The following is a 22,368-nucleotide window of genomic DNA, read 5'->3' as shown; positions in this document are numbered from 1 at the left end:
CAGGGACTTGTGACTCATGGGTGAACAGAAGACATGAGCTAAGCTTGTCTCATATTTTCACTGAAATCCTCCACTCGTGGGTGTGGTCTTTGGGTGTAAGACCCTTTGTGGGCTACCTCGCCTAAGTCTGTGAACTCCTTCTGTGCCTCCAACACGGGAACTCCTTCCTCCCTCAGGGCCTTTGCACTGCCTGTTCCCTTTGCCCGGAATGCTCCTCCACCAAACTGCCTCTTGGCTCGTACACCCTCCTCATATCATCCAGCTCTCACAGAGGCATTCCCTGACTATCCTACCTCACGTTGATCCCTACCCCAGTCTCTAAAATACCTTGTTTATATCCTTCATAGCCCTATTCACACCTGACATCATCGTGGTGAGTTGTTTGAGGTCTGCCTTCCTCTCTAGAACGATGGCTGTTGGGAATTTATTCTGGACCTAGCAGAGGCCCTGGGCACTGAGCGGGTGCTCGACGAATACACAGGGAACGATGGACTGGAGAATGGCGCAGGACAAGGAATTAGCCAGAGACCACATTAGAGAAAAGTCTGGAGGTTTACTCAACAACAGTCACAATCACAGTTGTACATGGTAAGTCAGGTCTTCACAAAGGCTCACTTTTCCAGGCAGGAGATGAGAGGTTGGCGGTCTCGAGCTTTCTCTATGGAATCCCAGGTCTGACTTCTCAAGTATTCCATGCTTGTAATCCCTTTGGGATCCACCTTCAGGCCTGTAACAGAGCAGGACCCTGACCTTGTTGGCTGGCGTGGCTGAATCAAAGCCATTTTGGGAGTGGATGTTAAGAGGACCTTGTCGCTTGGAATGTAGGTCCAACTCCCACCCCAAAGGTGACAGTGGGCCTTGGCTCAAGATCAAGTTTGAACAAACATATTACTTGGATTTTCACAAAAATGCATCAGTTGAAAGCAGAAAAGAATTCCAGGACAGAACTCACACCTTGCCCTTCTCCCACACTTAAAAATCTTCAGAAAACTTAATTAAAAATGCATTGCCTTCTAAGAATTACAAAGGATCACCCAATCTGTGCAAACAAGGGATCCCTGTGAAGCAAGGAGTCCAGATTTCTCAGTTACGACTGTAAAGTGCTTCGCCACTCTTTTGAAACTTCAGAGACGAAAAGTAGAGATGCACAGAAAGAAATATGGCGCCATCTTCAAGGACATCACCTATTTCTTAAGGAGAAAAAGAAATTCAGCAGGTGGCGAATATAATGTGGACTTTGGGAATCCACCAAGAACTACATCTTCGACAAGAACTGCTCTTTCTCCCCAGGTCCTAAGGTCGTATCTCCCATTAGATCCCTTTTGTGGATGTACTCCCTTCTGCCTCTGAGCTATTTCTTCCAAAAATAGGGAACTGATAGCTCCTGGACTGTTTTAAAAGTTGAAAGCTCCAACTGGAAGCACAAGGTGGAATGGCTTTTCCCACGTGTGCCTGCACACTTAGCCGCCTCCTCCAAGGCCTTGTACTGACAGTGAAGATGCTCTTTGCATTCCAAAATGTTTCTGGAGTCCCCCTTTGGAAAGGCTGCTGGTGGGCCGCACAGGCATGATACTTTCTAGCCACACCCTGTTTTGCGACCCCATGCTCAGAAGAAAGGCTCTAAAGGAAAAAGGGCCCACGTTCTCACACATCACCTGGCTGACAGCACCTCCACAAGCTCCTGGCTGTTTGACGGAGCATCAGCCAGGGTGGAGCAGGGACCTGGATCCTTGAGCCAGGTGGTTTTCCAAAATGAAGACAAAACAATGGATGGCTAGTATGTGCGATCAGTTGGCCAGTTAACAAATGGACTTCTCTCCTTCCTTCCTTGATTACAGGCTATGTCAAGTCTCGGCACCTACAGATGTGGGCTCAGCAATTACAAATGCCAGAGTGCTCAGAGGACCTGCCCATCCCTTGTTGAGGGTGCAAAACCAGACTCAAAAGGAGAACCAAAGGATGGAAAAGAGGACAACTGAGGACTGCTTGCTGCTGCTCCTGCTTCCCACATGCGTCCTGTCACCCACTTGGAGTGGGACCATTTGGAAACCTAGCCATTGCTCCGCCCTCCACCTGGGCGTGGGATTGGGGGCTGCAGGCGTGGCTTCCAAACAGGGCCCTCTCCCAGGGGCTGCTGAGGCCCTTCTTGGCCACAGATTAAATGAGCCATGCAGTTACCCTTTAAATTTGGGGTGTTATTTGCATAAAATGGAATAACTTCTGGCCTCTGGCCCTTGGGAGGCATTGCTGTCTCAGATCCTGCTCTAGGCCCAACGCCTCCTGCTTGAAATTAGACATTAAGAAACACACACTCATCCAACAGGAACTGCACACACCATCAAACATGTTTCCCCTCCCCCCAACCCTGCCCCTTTATGTCTAGCAAGGCACTAGGAAATGATTCAAGTTTAGGGATTGGCTGTACATTTGCATTTTTTCTTTTTAAAAGGCACAGTTTGTATTTTAATGATGCTGAATTACTCTCTGATGATGAATCCTAACTCAGTTCTCCCATATTGCGACACTCTTGTTATCCTAGATTCTGAAAGGGGTCTCATCTTCGACTCCTTCCTACAGAGGGCCACTTCTAAAGATATAGCGCTCCCTTGGAAAAGACACCAGGGATCGACAAGCAGGCTTTGTAAGCACGGGGCTGCCTCTCCTGCGGGCAGGTGGCCAGAGCAGGGCTTGTGCTGAGGCAGAAGTGGAAGTGACACTTTGCCCGCTGCACGCTTAATCGGGGTGGTGGTGGCCGGGAATGTTTACTTCCCTCCCCAGATAATTGACAGCCTTGAGATCAGCCAGCATCTCAAAGTCAGATTCGTGGCTCTGCTCCCAGATTTATGTCTCAGTTATTTCATTGGTAAATAACACAGTCGAGAGGCTCGACTCTAATTGGAATACTGATTCAAGGACTTCCTGGGCTAGCTGGCAGAAGCGGTGGGCTGTAGACTGCGATTTCCATTTCTGAATCAGTGGGTGGCAGGCTGGTTACAGAAACACTTCCTATTAGTTTGGGAGCCCTCTGGGAGGCTGACACATAATTAACAAAGCAAAAGGTAAACACAAAGGACCGGCATGGAGCTAGGTACACGTCTGTTCATGGGACACTGGGATCTGTTCTCCACTGCAGGTGTGACCATGGTGGCAGGTTGGCAGGGCTTTAGGTCTGGGCTGAGGACCGTGTCACACCAAGGCCTCCGGTATGAGCTGATGGACACAGGTCCCCTGCCCCCTCCCCCAGCACCACCAACTTTGGACTTCACAGATTGTCTCTAGGCTGGGGGCTGACTCGAATGTTTTACACTTGGCTGGCTAATCACAGCATCCTAGAAATCCATATTGGATGCTAGAATACCAGAATCCTATGTGGCATTTTAGTTTGTGATCACAGTACAGAGTTCTTTAAAAATTCTAGAATTCCATATGAGAACCAGAACCACAATGAGTCAGAGGCTAGGCATCTGCCCACGGTCCACCCTGGAGGCCTCCGGACCTCACACCTCTGTTCCTCTCCTGAGGCAGGCAATTGGCCGAGACAGAGTGAGAGAGAGAGAGAGAGAGGGGGGCGGGGGCGGGGGGGGGGAGATGGAAGCACTGATGAGGGAAATTCAGCCAGAATTTCTAGTTTGGAGGTTTTCTACTGGGCCCGTGCCACAGGCCCAAGGCCATCTGAAACACAGTCCTGAAAAGCTGGTGGCTGGGCTGTCCTTGTGCCCGAAGAACACTAAAATGGGCATTTCGAGTACCCTGAGAGCAAGGGGAGACATCCCGTCTGTCCACGGCTGCAAAGGAATATCTGCGGGTCGCGCTGCTGCCCCCAGGCCTGGCAGTTGGCCAATGGTCAGTATTGTACACTCGGAGGGCCCGAGGCACGGCTTTCGACTGACTGCATCTCCTGGGGCTGTGACAGACAACAGATGCTGGGCAGGCAAAAATTCAAAGGCTGAAACCAGTGGCCCCGAGAAAGACTTTTTCCTTTCTGCTGCAGATGGGTGGCACTGGTGCTAATAGCTGCCCCCCCTACAGACAGAATTTGCCTCTCTCTCTGCAGGACTGTCATGTATGAGCCACCTGAAGGCTAGGCAGCCTCAGAGGACTCATTTTAGGGTGGTCTAGGGCTGCCCTGGCAGTCCTCCTGCATAATGCTCAAGGGAACGTGGTGACAAAGTTGAAAAGGCTCTCCTGGATTTCCATGATGCCGCCAGGGGTGCAGCAGGCTCTGCTCTTGAGCGGGGCCTCTTGTGGGGTCTGCTCTCTATCCCGGCTCCACCACTCTGGGCCTGCAGGGCCAGGCAGACACCTGGCTCAGCTTCAAGCGCCCCCTCTGCCCTGGCCCGGCTGGTCAGCAGCTTTTATGTGACGGAGTCCGCAGAAGCCCTGCCTCTCTTGGGAGAGGGAGGCTGCAGTGAATGCCGGAGAGGACCCTGCCAGGCCTGCCATGGGAACGTGAAGGCTCAGTTGCTATTGAATTTTTCCAAGACTGTTGAGTTGGTATGTTCAAACAGCCACTGCTGAGTGGGAGAGGAGGGGTTGCAGGTGTTCATGAAGATCCTGTGGTCACGTTCACTGCAGTCCATGCAACTGCCGCTGACGGGGTGATACAGGGTCTGGTCCTGCAAAACAGGCAGGTTATCAGCCGGGCCACGCTGGGGAGGTGAACAAACAGCAGCAGCAGCAACAGCAAGGAGGCAGGGAGGCTCGCAGACCTGTCTGGCTCTCCTCTCGAGCACACAGTGGGCGCTGCCCGCCTCCCTTGCAGCTGGCCTTGTCACATGCCTAAGCTGTGCCCACTGGGATGCGGGCAGAAGTGATGCCTGCCACTTCCGGGTCGGGGCCCTAATCACTGCCCATCTCCAGTCAAATTTCATTGGCTTTCAAGGTGGTTTTTTTTAAGAAATGGGCTCAGCTGCCAACATTTAAGATTCCAGAGACTTAAAATAAACAGTTGAATTTCTGCTTTCTCCTGATGACTGGAGAGTCGGGCATGGTAGGTCTGTGGAACAAACACGTGAGGGAGGGGCTCTGGGGAGCAGGAATGAGGCATTACATTTTTTTTTTTTTTAAATCGAGCAGGCTTCCCTGTTCCCCCCACACCCTGTCTTACTTTGCGGTACTTCCACAGCTGGTTGCCCTTCATGCTGTGGCAGTCGTAGAGGGTGACGGGGCTGGTGTGGGAGATGGCATCGAAGCAGAACTTCTTGGTGTGCTGGGGGTCTCCAGGCCGGATGTCCTCTCTCCAGGTGAAGGTGAACACCTGTACACACAGGCACATCGTGAGATGGACGGCAAAGCTAGGGGACTCTCTTTTTTTGTAATCATGGGGAATTTTAAACACAGGAGTCCAGAAAAAAGTTTACTGACCACACCTGTCCCAGTGACCCAGTGACCCAGCTTCGAGGATTACCAACTCACGGAAAATCTTGTCACAGCTTTCCCTCACCATATCCCACCCACAACGTTATTCTGAAGCAAATCCTGGACACCCTACCACACCAGGTGTCATGACTTCAGTAAATGCCATGATAACAATGAAAAGTTATCACAGAATCTTCCATGTCATCAAATATCTTGAGTTCAAGTGTTCTCAGACTGCCTTATACCTCTCTTTTCACAGTCAGTCTGTTTGAATCAGGATCCAAACCAGGTTCACATATGGCATTTGGTCGATAAACTTTCTTTTCAGCAGCTTTACTGAACAATATTTGGCATGCGATAAATTGCCCACATTTAAGTGTACAGTTTGATACTTTTTTTTTCTTTTGCGGTACGCGGGCCTCTCACTGTTGTGGCCTCTCCCGTTGCGGAGCACAGGCTCTGGATGCGCAGGCTCAGCGGCCATGGCTCACGGGCCGAGCCGCTCCGCAGCATGTGGGATCTTCCCGGACCGGGGCACGAACCCATGTCCCCTGCATCGGCAGGCGGACTCTCAACCACTGCGCCACCAGGGAAGCCCCGTGTTTGATACATTTTGACATAGTTGACACCGTGAAACCATCATCATCATCAAGGTAGTGGATGTATCCATCACCCCAAAAGCACCCTCACGTGCCTCTGTAATCTTTTCCTCCTGTCCCTCTCCACTCCTCATGCCCCTAGGCAATCACTCCTCTGCTTCCCATCACTAGAGATTAGTTCACAATTTCTAGAATTTTATATAAAAGGAATCAGACAGTATGTATTTTTTTGTGACTTATTTCACTCAACACAGTTCTGTTGAGATTCATCCATGTTATAACAACATTTATTAGTAGTTCATTCCTTGTTATGGTCAAGTATTATTTCACTGCATGGTACTCAGTTTACCTGTTCTTGGACATTTGGGTTGTTTTCAGTTTTTGGTTATTTCAAATAGAGTTGCTATGAACACATGTGTACCAGCCATTGTATGGACGTATACATAATTTCTTCCCTCGTGGATAAATCCCTTGAAATGGGATGCCTGGATCCATGTGTAACTTTCTAAGAAATTGCCAAACTGGTTTCCAAAGTGGTTGTACCAGTCGCACTCCCACCAGCAGTGTGTGCCTGGTTCCAATTCATCTACATCCTTGCCAACCCTTGGTATGGTCAGTCTTTTTAATAGATTATCATTTTAATTTCCATTTCTCTAATAACTATGAACTTAAGCATGTTTGATGTGTTTATTTGCCACTGACATGCCTTCTTTGCTAAAAATGTCTGTACATACCTTTTGCCCATTTTTAAATTGCCTTGCTTATTTTCTTATTAAGTTTTGAGAAATTTTATACTCTAAATAAGTTCTTTATCAGATATACGCTTTGTAAACATTTTCTCTCTGTCTGTAGCTTGCTTTTCTATTTTCTCAACAGTATCTTTTAAAGAACAGAAGTTTTTCATTTTGAAGAAGTCCAATTTATCAATTTTTTTCTTTTATGAATTGTCTTTTGGTGTTGTATCTAAGAAATCATGGCTTGGGTTACCAAGGTCACAAACACTTTGCCTATGTTTTCTTTTAAAATATTTTGTTTTAGGTTTTATGTTTAGGTCAATGCTCCATTTTGAGTTAATTTTTGTATATAGTCTAAGGTATTTATTGAAAAAATTTTTTTGCATATGGATATGCACCACTTGTTGAAAAGATTATATTTTGTGCACTAAATTTCCTTTGAACATCTGCAAAAGTTGGTTGTCCACATACGTGTGGGTCTATTTTTGGACTCTCTATTCTGTTCCATTTATCTTTCTTTTTTTTTTTTTTGCGGTACGCGGGCCTCTCACTGTTGTGGCCTCTCCCGTTGCGAAGCACAGGCTCCGGATGCGCAGGCTCAGCAGCCATGGCTCACGGGCCCAGCCGCTCCGCGGCATGTGGGATCTTCCCAGACCGGGGCACGAACCCGTGTCCCCTGCATCGGCAGGTGGACTCTCAACCACTGCGCCACCAGGGAAGCCCATTTATCTTTCTTTATGTCACACCTTTAATTACTGACATTTTACGATACATCTTGAAATCAGTGTTAGTCTTTAACTTTGTACTTCTTTTGAAATTTTGTTTTGGCTATTCTATGTCCTGTCCATTTTCCATATGAATTTTAGAATCAGTTTTTCAATTTTTACAAAAAAGCCTACTACAATGTTAGGATTCTGTTGAATTTATATATTTCTTTGGATAGAATTGATATCAATTATTGAGTCTACCAACCTCTGAACACGGTATGTATCTTCATTTATTTAGAACTTCTTTAGTTTCTATCAGCAATATTTTGTAGTTTTCGGTACACAGGCTTTTCACATCTTTTGTCAGTTTCACACCTATTTCATATTTTTTGTCATTGTAAATGCTTGTTTTTAATTTTAACTTCTGATTCTTCATTATTAGTATATAGAGAAACTGACTTTTGTATCATGCAACTTTGCTAAACTCAGCTATTAGTTCTGGTAGCTTCTCTGTAGATTTTATTGAATTTTCTACATAGATGATCACATACTCTGCAAATAGAGACAGTTTTTGTTCTTTACTTCCCACCTGGATGAAATTATTTTTTTCTTGCCACAGGTTAGAACCTCCAGAACACTGTCAACTAGAAATGATAAGATTGGAATCCCTGTTTTGTTCCTGATCTTAGTGGGAAAGCATTCAGATTTTTACCATGAAATATGATGTTAGCTGTAGAATTTTTACAGATGCCCTTTATCAAGCTGAGGAAGTTCCTTTCTAGTCCTGGTTTGCTGAGAGTTTTTATTAGAAATGGATGTTAGATTTTGTCAAATGGTTTTTCTAGGTGTGCTGAGGTGATCATATGGTTTTCTTTTTCATTTTGTTAATGGTGAATCATATTGATTAATTTTCTAATGTTAAACCAACCATTCATTCCTGGGATAAATTACACTTAGCCATGATGTATTACCCTTTTCATATATTGTTGGATATAATTTTCTAAACTTTTGTTTAGAGCTTTTGCATTATGTTCATGAGGGATATTGCTCTGTGGTTTTCTTATAATGTTTTAGTCTGGTTTTGCTATTAAGGTAATGCTGGCCTCATAAAATGAGGTGGGACGTATTCCCTCCTTTTCCGGAAGAGTTTCTGTAGAATCAGTAACTTACCTTCTTTAAGCATTTGAGAGAATTCACCAGTAACTCTATCTGAGCCTGTAATTTTCTTTGTGGGAATATTTTCAACTACAATGTCAATTTCTTTGATAGAACCAGGGTGTTTTCCACTCGGGCTGGTGAGAACAGGCATTATTCCTGGCCCAGGTCAGTAAGAGGACCGTATCACACCCCCATCATCACTGGCTCAGGAAACCCAACGTGTGAGAGCCCCAGGACTTCTCCAGAACTCTTGGGAAGGACATGCCTTTCCACTGAGGGGCTGGCAGCCTATGCTGCTGGTGGTCACATCTGCCACCACGTGGGAAGACAGCCAGGTTAAGAATGGAGCCAACGGAGAGGGAAGCAGAGCTGAGACCCTAGAGAGATCCTGATGACATCATCTAGACTTTTCAGTGACACCAGCCGGTAACTCCCTCTTTCTGTTGATGGCCACTTGGGCTGGGTGTCTGTCATTTGTAACCAATAGTCCAGACTGACGTGCAGGGTTCCTCTTTCCAAGGTGCTCAGGAGGCTCTTATAATGCGTACCCTGGGCTGACCTGTGATTCATCTTTTTGGCCGTGCTATGTGAGATCTTAGCTCCCCAACCAGGATCGAACCCACGCCCCCTGAATTGGAAGCACGGAGTCCTTTTTAAAAATTTTTGGCTGCGTTGGGTCTTCTTTGCTGCGTGTGGGCTTTCTTTAGTTGCGGCAAGCGGGGGCTACTCTTCGTTGCGATGTGTGGGCTTCTCACTGTGGTGGCTTCTCTTGTTGCGGAGCATGGGCTCTAGGGTGCACGGGCTTCAGTAGCTGTGGCACGTGGGCTCAGTAGTTGTGGCGCGCGGGCTGAGTAGTTGTGGCTCGCGGGCTCTAGAGCACAGGCTCAGTGGCTGTGGTGCACGGGCTTAGTCGCTCCGCAGCATGTGGGATCTTCCTGGAGCAGGGATCGAACCCGTGTCCCCTGCACTGGCAGGTGGATTCTTAACCACTGCGCCACCAGGGAAGTCCCGAGACTCATCGTCGACCCGTGGCCTCTCCCTCCCAGTCCTGACCATGTGAGCACTGCAGGCCGCGATGGCACAGAGAGCCCGACTACTGGTCCTGAGGAGCGGCCCTTACCTGCATGTTGTTCCAGGCGGCCTCCCCTCGGCCCCGGACGCAGCTCTCCAGCCTCAGTGGGGAGCCCAGGGCCCCATGCTTCGTGTCTGCACACAGCCCTGTGCCCACATTGTGGATCTGGACAAGAAAGAAGCAAAGAGTGGACCAGTTAGCCACCTCGAGATACCTGCCTGGGCCCCTGCTGGGGTGGGGGGAGGGAAACAAGGCAGAGGCATCATATGGGCTGAGTGCTGAATTATCCTAATAAAGCTTGCCCTGGGTTGGTGGGTGGGCCCTGAGCCCCTCAATAAAGGAACACAGAGCTGCTCTGCTAAACCCTGCTTTGTCTTAGAGCACGCAGAGTCCTGGGGTGGTGGCGGGTGCCTGGAGGGGAGGGGCTGTTGAAAGGAGGATTCCCTGGCTCCTCTCCCAGAGAATTTGACCCAATAGGTCCAGGGATCAAATTTTTCCCTCATTCCAGGTGATCTAGAGACTATGCCTTGAAAACCACTCTAGAAAAGGTGTAGGGTCTTTGCTGTCAGACCTTGGAGACTGCCTTTTAGGGCGGGTGAATGGGAAGATCCAAAGAGCAACAGTGGTCTCACTAAGATGGGTGGGGGCGTGCGGGGAAGAGCGCCGTGGGAGCGTGGAGGCCCCGGCAATCGCGTGGCCAGCCAGCACGGACAGCAGGCAAAAGCCACCGTGCCAGGTGCTGGCACCACACCGTGCAGCTCCTACTTCACAGACGTGGCTCCTCGTTCGACTGACGGGTAGGGGGTGTCGGGGCTCAGAAAAGGTCAACTCCAATGTCCGGCTGCAGGGGTCTGACCACCCAGCTGCCGTGTTCTGCATCCACCACCGTGTCCGAGAGGAGGCCACGCTCCCCGGCGCTGCCCCCAGCCAGCGTTTGAGGGAGGCAGGCCCACCCCCGCGAGATGTGCACTCCTCTGGCAGATGATTTGGCCAGAAGACTGCCTGTTAACATGGCCAGACTTCAGTAGAGCCTCACTGCAGGCTGGGACCCTTCTTCCCCAGCTTCACGGTCTGACGGCTCTCCCCACCTCCCTGCTCAATTCTTTCCTCAAGTGTTGCCCCAGTAAGTCTCTTGCACGTCTAGTCCCATCTTGGTGTCTGCTTCTCGGAGGACCTGAACAAACACGGGGGAGAAAGCCAATAGAGTGGCAAAGAAATGAAGAGCTTCATGAGGGAAATCAAGATGACACCTTGTCTAGAAAACTCATGCTGGTGTTGGGCGGGGCTAGGCAGATGGCTTAGTTGGGAACGGTCCCTCTAAGTTGCTGTGTGAATCTGAACAAGTAACATCTGATGTTTCTGCCGGCCCAACGCGTGTCTCTCCACCTCTGGTAAAAATGCCCTGATTTTCCACAGGGCCACGGCTCCTGGCCCATCCCGTGGCCAGAGCATCCATCCTACCCTTGCTTCCCCCTTCTTCCAATGGCCACAGTGACTGGTGCAGGATCCAAGGATAAGATTTCAATCCTGGACCTTTGCTGGCTCCACTGGGAAAGAGGTCTTTACTTTCTGCTGGGTTGGGCCAAGCTTGGGATTTCTCAGCCTGAAGCTTCTGGGAGCCAGTCTTGCTACTTGTGGCATGAGGCCAACACAAAAGGAAGCACAGTTAAGCAGGAGAAAAAGAGACTGACATCATTTGAGCTCTCTGGATCCAGGTGTTCACAGCTGAAGCCACAGCTATCCAAGGTTCCTGGGAAGTCCTGTGTTTGGTTTAAAGCTCTGCTGTCACTGTCTTTAACTTTCTAGTAATTTTATCTGTGAAACCTGCAAGTGAAATCTGATGGGGCAATAGAGCATGCACGTGAGCAGAGGTGACACATGCTCTGTGAGCATCTGCCGTTCCTTTCTGCCAAGTTCACAGACAGCGACTGTGAGTCCCTGCAAGCACAGAATCCTGGGGTCCCACATGCAGGGGAGTTCAGCAGGACTCAAAGGGAGAACAGGGTGAGTGTGTCGTGGCTGTGACTCAGTGGGGGCGCTGGCATGTCCCAGCGGCCACGCCCTCCTTTCCAATCAGAACTGGCTTCAGCTGCACAAAGAGGAATGCTGGTCAAAGACACAGGAGGGACTGGGGAGCCCTATCATGTCCTTTCTGTGATGCTTCTCTGGATGAGCCAACTACTTCAGCAGAAGATAACAGCACAGAAGCAAAGGGAAGGAGGGGGGCAATCCACAGTTCCTTTCCCTTCAGTTCTTTCTCATTCATCAGTAAGCCCAAGGTAGAGACAGTTGATAGGACGTGTACATTATCAAGAAGTGAAATAAAAACAGCTGAGTTAGTTTTCTGCAGTGTTTCCACTGCTCTGGTAAAAAATACAAACGCATGGACAAGGTTTGAAATACAGACTGTGAAATTTCACCAACTGTGCACAAGTTAAATGCTCTCATTGCCTTTAAAACTGGCACTGCAGAATATAAAGATGAATGGTAAAATTCACACTAATCATTTAAAGTTTTAATTTTTCTCTACTTATAACATTCAAAAGCAAACAAACAAAAACACCACCACAAGGCTAAGAGACCACCGAAAGAAAGTAAAAAGTTTTATATTTTATACCTCTACTGGCACTTTTTAGATGACGATAAGTTTTTGTTTTTTTAAAAAAATTTTTTACTGAAATATAGTTGATTTACAATGCTGTGTTACCGGCACTTTTTTCTCTGACCTCTGGACCTGGGGTCTGCACGTGCATTTTGCACCGGGCCCCAATTATGTGGCTTGCCTGGCCCTTCAGACTCACCTCACCCCACGCTGCGGCCGGGGGCTCCACAGGGGGGTAGAATTTGGGCAGGTCCCAGGCGATCTTGGTCATAAACCACTTGAAACTCTTGCAGTTAAGGGAGCTGCGGAGCTTTTTCTGTGCAGTTACATCTCCAGCGGAGAGGTGGCGGTACTCGGGCCGGCGCTGGTAGATGTGCTCCGCGTACTCGTCCATCCACACCTCTGCCACTCGCTTCAGGTTCTGGACGGGATAGGCAGGGGCAAGGGTCAGGCTCTCCGAAGGGCCGAGGAGAAAAGTGGGTACAAAGAGTCCTGGAGGTGGAGGTCAACCTTTCTTATTTTATGCTGCATCAAGGACCACAGCCCCACCGTGTTTTTAAGTCTTCTATATTTCTATTTATTATTTATGCATGTTTTAAGGACTCTACAACTTACGGTTGAATAATAAACTGCTGCTGGTTTTCTTGCCCATCTTGCATCCCCTCTTTCTCTACAGATCGCCTCCCACTGATTTACCTTTGGGGACCCACCCCTGCCTCACTATTATCTCCTGTGGCTGAACGAAAGGCATGTGACCCAGCCTGGCCAATGGGAATATAGATAGCCCAGACATAGGGATTGGCCAGCAGTGGGCAAGTGACCTGGGCCAAGCCAATCAGAATCGAGAGGCATCAGTCCTGGATTTTTTTTTTTTTTTTTTTTTTGGTAACTATGGGGAAGAATTGCTGGGTAAGATCTGGTGGGTAAGATGCCGAGAGCTGCTGGGCCATTTGGAAAGCCTGTCCAAGGTTGAAGTCAACCCAGAATGAGGCAGAGCTGAGGGTTAGAACCGGGAACACATTGCTTCTTTTGGTTCCCGAATCCAGCCATGTCTGAAGCCAGAACTACCTCAGAGCTTTCCATTTACATGAGTCAGTAAATTCCCTTTCTGATTAACCCATTTGAGTTGGGTTTTGTCACATTCAACTAAGAGTGCTGCCCAAGTTGCCTGGTAAAAACGAATTATAATTTGCAACCAGAAGGTAAAATTCCCTCAGCAGCTGGAATTTTTAACAATCCTTTGAGGTGTTAAGGTTGCTACTTTGATTACAAAACACAAAGATAATCAATACAAAATGACAACCATATTACTGGCAAGTAGAGGCAGCAGCAGGTGAGGAAACATCCTGTTTGTGAGTAGACTTGGAGGAGAGGAAAAGTGAATTCTTCTGTGTAACTGTGATGAAAATCCCTCACTCCACCTGCAGTGTAGATCCCATCTGCGGAGAACCTCTTACTTTTCTTGGAAGAGCAAAGCATCACGGTTCAGGGGAAATTCCCTGCTCCCAACATCTTCCTCCAACCCCAGGCTGTTGCCAGGATACCTCCCCTGCTTTAATTCTCTAGGCTTTATCATATCATTTTCCCCCTACTGCAATCCAGATTTCCTTCTGAAGGGTAAAAGCAAGTTAGCACTTTAGGCTGTTATCAATCACTCACACCTTAGTGTAAATGACTGCCCTAGAAGCAGAAGGTAAGGCTGCGGCTGGCAAATGTTTTCTGTACAGGGCGAGACAGTAAATATTTTAGGCTTTGCAGACCATGTGGTCTCAACTCTGATGTAGCTATAAAGCAGCCCTAGACACTACGTAAGTGAATGGATGTGGCTGTCAAAAGTTATGGACACTGAAATTTGATTTTTTCATATGTCACAAAATATTATTATTATTTTGATTTTTTCCCCCCTCAGCTATTTAAAAATGTAAAAACCATTCTTAGCTTACGGGTCACACAAAAATAGTTTGCCAACTCCTGAGTAAGGAGGAAGGAAGCTCACAGGAGGAAGGCCCTGGTATCGAAGCCCAAATCCACCAACTCCTCACTTTTGCTGGCTCTGAGTTTGGGACTGGGAAACTACAAAATTTCCTTGCCACTGTCTCATTTTTTCTGAGTGCTGAAGAGGTCAACAGTGGGTCAGAAATCAGTTCAGGAACATTGTTATCCCCCTCAGGCCCCTGCAGGGCAGAGGCTGGGTTTAATTTAAAACTGTGCCCAGAGGAAGCTGAAGGCCTAAGGGGGGCCTGCACATCTGAAGAGTCTCCTTCTCCTGCCTTGCCACCCAGGTCCTCTGGCTCACTGTCTGATTTGCTCAAGCCACAGGGACGATGAGAGACCACCGTGGTTTCTTCTCCAACCACAGGCAAGGATGGCCAATCTGACCAAGGAAAGGTGTTGAAATTCACCAGGATTCTTTTTAAAGGATCAAATCAAATAATATTCTAATTTTAAATGATACTTGAATTACTATTTTAATGAATATTGCATTTTCCAGACATGGCTTAGCAAGTCATTTCTCCCAGATCTTGAACTTTTGTACAGTTACTGGGCCAAAGTAAGGGACTTTACGTTTATTTCTATTACCTCTCCCCTTGCTAGAGTCATGAAAAGGACTCTGGGATTTTAGCAGGCGGTGTGCTCCTCTTATCCCTACTCCTAACACCTTCCTAGTTCTGGGTCCCAGTCCTGTCTGAGGCCCCCCTGCTTTTCTTGAGTTTGGATCACAGAGAATTGTCCAGAATCTTGGAATAAGTCTCCAAACAAAAATCAACTTTTGTTTTGCCAAGTTTGAGTGGGTTTCTGTTACTGCCTTCCCAAAGACCCCTTGCCCAGAGGCAAAGACGAGAAGGATCTTAGCAAATTTAGTAAATAAATTAAGACTGGCTCCTTCTTCTTGAGGCAGGCAAGCTGGTGGCCAGTTCATCCTTCCTGAATTGCTGCTCCACTGCTCCCTGGTTATTTGTCCTTCTGGAATCTGTACACCTTTAGTAAGACTTTGGTTTCCCTCTTTATCTGGCTCTCTTGGGGCTTTTAGGATACCTCTCCTCAAATCTATCAGTATGATGTTCTAGGAGACAACACTCTAGAAGGATCTGGTTGTTAAAACACTGAACAAACATGTAAAATATGATCTGCAGCTAAGACAGGGTAGTTAGATATTGTAATAAAAAGTTAGGAGAGCTTGATTCAGGCACCTTTGGTCCTACCAACCTACATGGGCACTGCTCAGACTGAACTGGTTTAAAGTCAACAGGAGACTGATTCAGTCTGAATCAGGTGAAAAATCAGGTGAAAGAAGGAGTTAACATGTGAAAACACAGAATTCAGATAAGACATTGAAGTCACCTTTCCAGTCTTGCTAATATTGATGCTGACACTAATACTGCTAATGACAATAGCAGTCGCTATTTAAAGGACGACCACTCTGTGCCAGGCACTGGTCAGACCTAAGTGGGTTTGAATTATGGCTCTAGTTTCTTTGTGCCTCTACATTTCACTGTCCTCATCTCTAAAATGGGGATTAAAAACAAGTGAGAACTAAGTGAGGTAAGTATGTAAGATGCTTTGCACAATGCCTGGCTCAGGAAGTTTTTAATGTGTTACTACAGTTCATCTGTGGATCTATGAACAGGAGGTGGTGGTGTGTCTTTACCGGGCGAGTCTTATATCAATACGTGACAGCTCTGGATAGGGAAAGGATGCTTTTGGGAGTGGTCCTGCTCAGGGGTCAGAGGACTGTCCTAATGGTTCCACAGTCCCTAGTAGCTGGAAGAGTCGCAGTCTTGGGCTTACTGAGCGACTCTGCGGTTTTCCCGCGTGGCTCCTTCCTCTGGGGTTGCCAACGGTATTTCAGATGAAACGTGATTCCTGCCTCTCCTGCTGAACTAGACCTCGCACCCCACGTGAGAGGGCTGTCCCAAGCGCGGATGGCTGGTACGGCTGTCGTTGGAATCTTCGACCACTAGGGGGCATTGCTGGCTCTCTTTTTCCTCAACGCCGGTCCCCATAGCAACGCCGGTCCCCATAGCAGCCCCGGCCGCCTCCAGAGCCCAGCATCCCACCCTTGGATGGAGCCCGGGGAGACAGCTGCCTCTCTGAGCCTCTTGGTCTTTCTTGTAAGTCGCAGGACAAGGGCCCTTCCGAGACCCAGAGGCTACAATTCTGCACGTCGTTGATTGTCAGGTGATGGGGGAAGGGGAGGCAGTGGCCTGGGCAGAAGGAGGCTGTGTGGACTGAAGCCAAACAGGCTCGCGGCGGTGGGGTGGGGGGGTGGGCGCTGTCGGGAGGGGTCTTCACGGGTTGAGGTGGGGGGTCTCCAACAGGCAAATCTGTGTGGTGACCTTTCCAGATCCCACCAAACCTCCCTGCGGCTCTCTTTACCCTCTGGGGACCCTCCCACATCTTCGTTGTTCTTTTGGGGTCACCTTGATTTTTTTCAAGACCCTTAAGATTTTAAAATTTTGTTATTAAGGTTTAGTGAAATATTAATAACACAAAACAAAAACTTCTGGCTTACATTCCCGTTTGTAGATAGTGCCACTTTAATTCGACCAATGACTGATATAAACCATCTTAAGGCACTAAAACAGTGTGACACAGAATTTTTGGCATGAAAGTGGAGAGGCGGTGAGAAGAGAAAGACGCTAACATTTATTAACCATTGCTGTGCCAGGAGCTTTTAAGTGCCATCTCAGTCTTTCCCAAACACACCACTCCACCTGTATTAAATTTTACCCAACATGTTTCTTTAAATCATCCCTAGTCTAACTTTGTACCTACTTTAGCTTTATCCTAAGTAATAATGTCAGTGAAATCATGAATTTGCTACACTAATCCACATTAATTTCAACACATGGAAATAAAAATGTTGACCACCTAAAATCACCTTATTGGTCACACTTTGGGAAACTGCATTATCTCCTTAATTCTCCCGGCCATGCTAAGAGTTGGAAAAAAATGAGCTTCCTTGAAGCAAAGGAGTGAACAGAGCCTTAGAGCAACCCTTCCAAGGTCACAGAGCTAATAAGTGACTAAGCAGGGCTTTAAGTAAGTTCTTCTATGTTTATTTATGTTTGCCACACTGCAAGGCTTGTGGGATCTTAGTTCCCCAGCCAGGGCTTGAACCCATACCCTCAGCATTGAAAGTGCGGAGTCCCAACCACTGGACCGCCAGGGAATTTGCATAAGTAAGTTCTTTTAAACTGGATTTCACCTGGAGGGTGGGGGGAGGGGCACATCCTCACTCCTAGGGACCATTAGGCCTAGGGCATGGGGTGTCTCTGCTCTGCCGATGGTTGTAGGCCAACATCTCACCCCCTAGGAAAGCCACCACCTTACCCGGGCCAGGCTGACTCCGGCGGGGACCTTGTAGGGCACGTACTTCCTGTAGATATGGCCCACCCTGGAGCAGGGAATGTCCTCCATGCGGCCTCCACACATCCACACCTGCAGGGTGAGAAGTGAGAGAAGATGATATTTCTGCCTCCAATTCACGGCCTCCTCAAAGGCGAGCGTTCCTTCGTGCATTCATCGGAAGCATCAGCGTGGACTGTGTACCAAAGCCCCCATTCACAGAACTAGGGACGTAGGAAAACACAGCAGTGACAACAGCAGTAAAAACAGCTCACGGCATCGAGTGCTTACTCATGGCCAAACGCTACGATATGGGCTTCGCACGCACAGCTGCACAGAAGCTACGATATGGGCTTCGCACGCACAGCTGCACAGAAGTCTCGTCAGAAAACCCATAAAGTAGGTAGTAACGGAGCTCCATTTTACAGATGAAGAAACCGAGGCTCAGAGAAGCTAAGAAACTTCTCTAAGGTCACAGGGTTGGTACATGGTGGAGCCAGAATTCAGAGCCAGCTTGGGCTGACTCTAGAGTCTGAGCTCTGGACAAGTGTGAGAATTGTGAGGGGGTAGCGGGGGCTCTGTGGGAAAGACTGTGGTGATCACTTCGTGATGCTGTCCGCAGGTATGCCAGGGGACAAGGTGGCACACAGGCTGTGCATTTGCCGACTCTGGCATTAAATGCTGTTGTTTCCTTCTAGATCTTGCTGGGTCACCCTGAGCAGTCCCCTGCTTCCCTGCCCTGACTCTCCTGCAGGGTGGCTCATGGGCAAGGCTGCCTGTGGTGTGGCAGCTGAGGCTTCTTGTGTCTCCCTCCACAACCGGTATCACAGAGATCTCCTGAGTTGGAACCCTGGTCTGACAACAGTGTGGGAATCCTTAACAAGTACAATCAACCCACTGAGGGGCCCAGCCTAAACAGACCCCCTCTGGCAGTCCTGGGTTCAAATCCTGACTCAGCCACTATACAGCTTTGTGAGTTGGATCAAGGCACCTAACTTCTCTGAGTCTCAGTTTCCTCACTTGTAAAGGATTAAATGAGGCAGGCTCAGGGGATGCGGTATTGTAGGTAAGGTGCTTATTAGCACAGGACCTGGCACCCAGTCACAGCACTGTGAGATACTACAAATGATGGGTTCATACATTTGACTGATATTTATGGAGTGCCTGCTACATGCCACACATGCAGCTGGGCACATACAGCAGTGAATAAGTTGGCCAAGGCCCCTGCTCTCATGGAGGCGGTGTGTGGTGGCCAGACTCCGAGAAGCCCCCAATGATCCCTGCCTCCTGCTGTTTGCACCCTCCCAAATGAAGCACATGAGGACTGACCTGTGTAACCAACAGGATACTACAGAAATGACGAAGGACACTGTGGCTCCCACCTTGCTCCCTGGGATCACTTGCTTTGGGGCAGCCAGCTGCCATGTTGTGAGGACACTCAAGCAGCCCCATGGAGAGGTACAGGTGGTGAGGAGCTGAAGCCTCCTGCTAATAGTGCTAACCTTCCCACCACGTGAATGAGCCATCTTAGAAGTGGCTCCTCCAGGGACTTCCCTGCTGGTCCAGTGGCTAAGACTCTGTGCTCCCAATGCAGGGGGCCCACGTTCCATCCCTGGTCGGGGAACTAGATCCCGCATGCATGCTGCAACTAAGAGTTTGCATGCCGCAACTAAAGATCCCATGTGCTGCAACTAAGACCCAGTGAGACAAATAAATAAATAAATATATTTTAAAAAAGTCTCCTCCAGCCCCAGTCAAGCCTTCAGATGACCACAGCCCTGGCTGATACCCTGACTATAACCTCATGAAAGACCCAGGCAGAACTATTTTGCTAAGCCACGCACAAATCCCTGACCTGCACAAACTTTGAGATAATAACTGTCTATTACGGCTTTAAGATTATGTTTTCCTGTGGCAGTAGATAACTAATACAGGGACTTTCAGATGGTGATGTGTGATCTATGGAAGCCAAAGCAAGGTAACTGGATGGACTCACTGGATGGATGGATGGGATGCTGTGCTACCCCCACCTGTCAGGGAAAGCCTCACCTAGAAGGGAGTATTTGAGGCGAGACTTAAATGATGAGAAGGTAAAATAAAATAAAGATCTGAAGGGTGAGAGAGCAGGTGGAGAGAAGAGCGAGTGCAAAGGCCCTGGGGTAGGGAGCCAGAGGCCTGGAGCAGAGGTTGCAAAGACAGGAGTGAGGGGAGGTGAGGTCATAGAGGTGAGTGGGACAATCATAAGGGTCTCTTGCAGCAGAACTAGGAGTCTTCACTGCAAGTCTTCAGTGAGGGAGACAACACAATCCACCTCTCTTTTCCAAAGATGACTCTGTGGAGTGCAGGATGGCCTGTAGGGTACAGGATTGGGGGAGGGAAGGTCTAGGGGACTTTCGTAGATACAAAGCAGTCATGGCTTAGGGTCTGTGGGACTGTGGCGATGGTGGGACACGGCTGGATTTGGGACATTTATTATTAATTTCATTACTGTATTCCCTCATTTGTGGAGTGAAGAGCAGGAGTGGGAATATCTACAACCCCGATGCCGTGCAAAAGAGCCTTTTCCACCTTGAACTGCTTGACAGGATTCTGGGGACTCGGCTCCGTATCTTGATTAATTCAGGGGCTCTAGAAGGGCTCCTTGCACACTTGAGGGGCCTCACTCCCCCATCACTTCCCGCCAGCAACTGTCTCCTCCCCACCCCAGATGTACTCTGTCCTGGGCTTCCCACAGGGGATAGGCACGCGTGGGGCTGCAATTAGTGGAAATGCTGCCTGGAGAAATGCGATTATATTCTGATGTTGGGGGAGAAAAAAGCCATCGAGCCAGTCAATAGAACAGAACATTGGTCTTGAGATAATGGGCTCCTGATGGTAGATTAATGTCAAGGCCAAGCCAAGAAGTTTATTTTCAAAGCAGGAGACATTGATCAGGCGCCAGCATCCTGTAACAATAACTCTCCCTTTATACAAAGTGACTGATGTGGAAGCAATGTTTTTGTCTGGTGGATATTGCCCAGGTCGCCGCTGGGCTGCCCTTGCCTTTTGGAAGGCAGAGTAACACTGAGCAGGTGGAGGACACCTTACCCTGCTCTATTTGTGAATGTCTCCTGGGCAGCTGACTAGGCCGGTGTCCAGCTCTCTCGACTCCATATTAAACTCACATTAGCTAATGAGGCTGTGTCTCTGGCTCTGCTTGGCAGGGAACCTTCCTTTATGCAGACGGATTATCAATTTCCAAATCCTTCCCTGTGCTGTGACCTCGGGTTTCTTTGGCCCTGACCACGCTGGCCATCAGCCGGAAGGTTCCTGAGGGACTAGGGTTTACTCCACGGCTTCCCTGCCCTGGACATGACTCTCTGACGGCTGAGTCAGAACTCGAACTGCCTTTAGAGAGACGCACACCTGTTCAGCAAAAGCTGCTACCAAGCCCTGAGTCCTCTGGGAGCACCTGAGCCGTCTGAGAGGGGCCCAGCTCAGGGTATACTCAACCCTTCAGAACTCCCTCTGGCCCCCCAGAACACATCACACACAGCAGGCACCACCCCCGTGGTGGTTGCTGCTTACCTGGCAGGATCCCCAGACTGGAGGGGACTCTCCATCCCGGGACATGATAAAAGCTGGAGGCATGCAATTACAGCATGACTTGCCGTGGGCTGGGGAGCTGGGCAGATCTGGTCCTGGACTCCAGGTTCAGCTCATGGTCCATGTCACCTACCTGTGTACCTTCAGGCCCACCTCCCTCCCTTCACAGCTGAGGCAGCAGCCACCCAAGACCCACAGAAACCACAGCACTGTTTTCCTATCCCAACGCCACCAGTGCAGCCGTGTGACCTGGGGATGACGGTCACTGCTACCTTGCAAGGCTGCTGAGATGGACTGAGACAAGCTGTGAAGAGCGCTCAGCCTGACGCCTGGCCATAGCAAACCTGATTAATGTTAGTCATTTCTATTTGCGAAAGAACGAGAAATACCACCACCTTGAAATGATACAGTATTTGCCCTTCTGCCCAACACCATGGTATTTTTTTATCCTATGGCCTGATTTCCCAAATGGATAAAGTGAAGCTCAGAGACATGATAGAGTTTTTCAAACAGACTTCGTGGCAGAACCTGCAACTGACCAGGAGAATGACAGTGCCAGGCGGGTGGGGTACCGTCACGGGGCTTGGTTGCCTGAGGGTCTTCGCCTCTCCCCCAAGTAATACACCGGCAGAAGAGCCCAGCTGGTGGCAGAGAGAAGGGGAGCTGCAGAGCTGGCAGCAGCTTCAACCGTGTTTGGCCGGGACCCCATCATATATGGATGGGGACAAAGACAGGCCACTGAGATGACATCTTGCAGCCCCTCTCTGCTGTCAGCTTTCTTCCCTCCCTCCCCTCCACGCCCTTCCTAGTCTCCATCCCCACGGGGGGTGCAGCTGTCTGCTCCGGGAGCCTTGTTCCACCATAAGGAGTTTCCAAACACACCCTGCCATCTCGTTCCTTGGTGCTGTTTTCTCCTGTGGAACAGTCTTCTCCCTGGAAGCACCATGCCACTAGACAAGTACAAATCTAATTGTAAAAGCTTGCTCCCCATTCATTTTCATTGCTGCTTTGATTTACTTTATTAGCAAACTTCTTTTGTGTGATGACAGGCTTCATTACAGTGTCTATAAAAGACAATTAGTCGCTCTTACTTCCTAAACTGAGGAGGAAAGAAACGAGTGGTGATGAGCTTCAAGAAGACACAGTGGGCCCCGGTGAGTGCGTGGCAAAGGGGCCGTCCTGCTGAGCGGACCGCGAGTGAGCG

General features: G+C 48.8%; 1 protein-coding gene across 7 annotated transcripts in view; it reads right to left on the bottom strand.

Annotated features, from left to right (window-relative positions):
* Positions 1 to 533: 533 nt before the first annotated feature.
* Positions 534 to 22,368, bottom strand: part of GALNT10 (polypeptide N-acetylgalactosaminyltransferase 10) — a 227,749-nt gene continuing 205,914 nt past the window's right edge. For 5 of the 7 annotated variants that reach the window (XM_022590207.2, XM_022590208.2, XM_022590209.2 and 2 more), the window contains 5 exons: positions 17,565 to 17,672; positions 12,430 to 12,651; positions 9,677 to 9,793; positions 5,108 to 5,257; positions 534 to 4,616 (listed from right to left, as the gene is read on the bottom strand). In XM_022590207.2, coding sequence (XP_022445915.1) covers positions 4,458 to 4,616; positions 5,108 to 5,257; positions 9,677 to 9,793; positions 12,430 to 12,651; positions 17,565 to 17,672 — 756 coding nt within the window. In that variant the 3' untranslated portion in view covers positions 534 to 4,457. The other 2 variants (XM_089909593.1, XM_089909595.1) reach the window with 2 other exon arrangements.

Source organism: Delphinapterus leucas, chromosome 3 (genome assembly GCF_059928025.1).
Source record: "Delphinapterus leucas isolate spDelLeu-1000000601 "Yukka" chromosome 3, BTC_Dleu_Yukka2, whole genome shotgun sequence".
In the NCBI taxonomy this organism is placed as follows: Eukaryota; Metazoa; Chordata; class Mammalia; order Artiodactyla; family Monodontidae; genus Delphinapterus; species Delphinapterus leucas.
The sequence above is the reverse complement of the archived record's forward strand: the minus strand, read 5'-3'. Positions and strand labels throughout refer to the sequence as shown.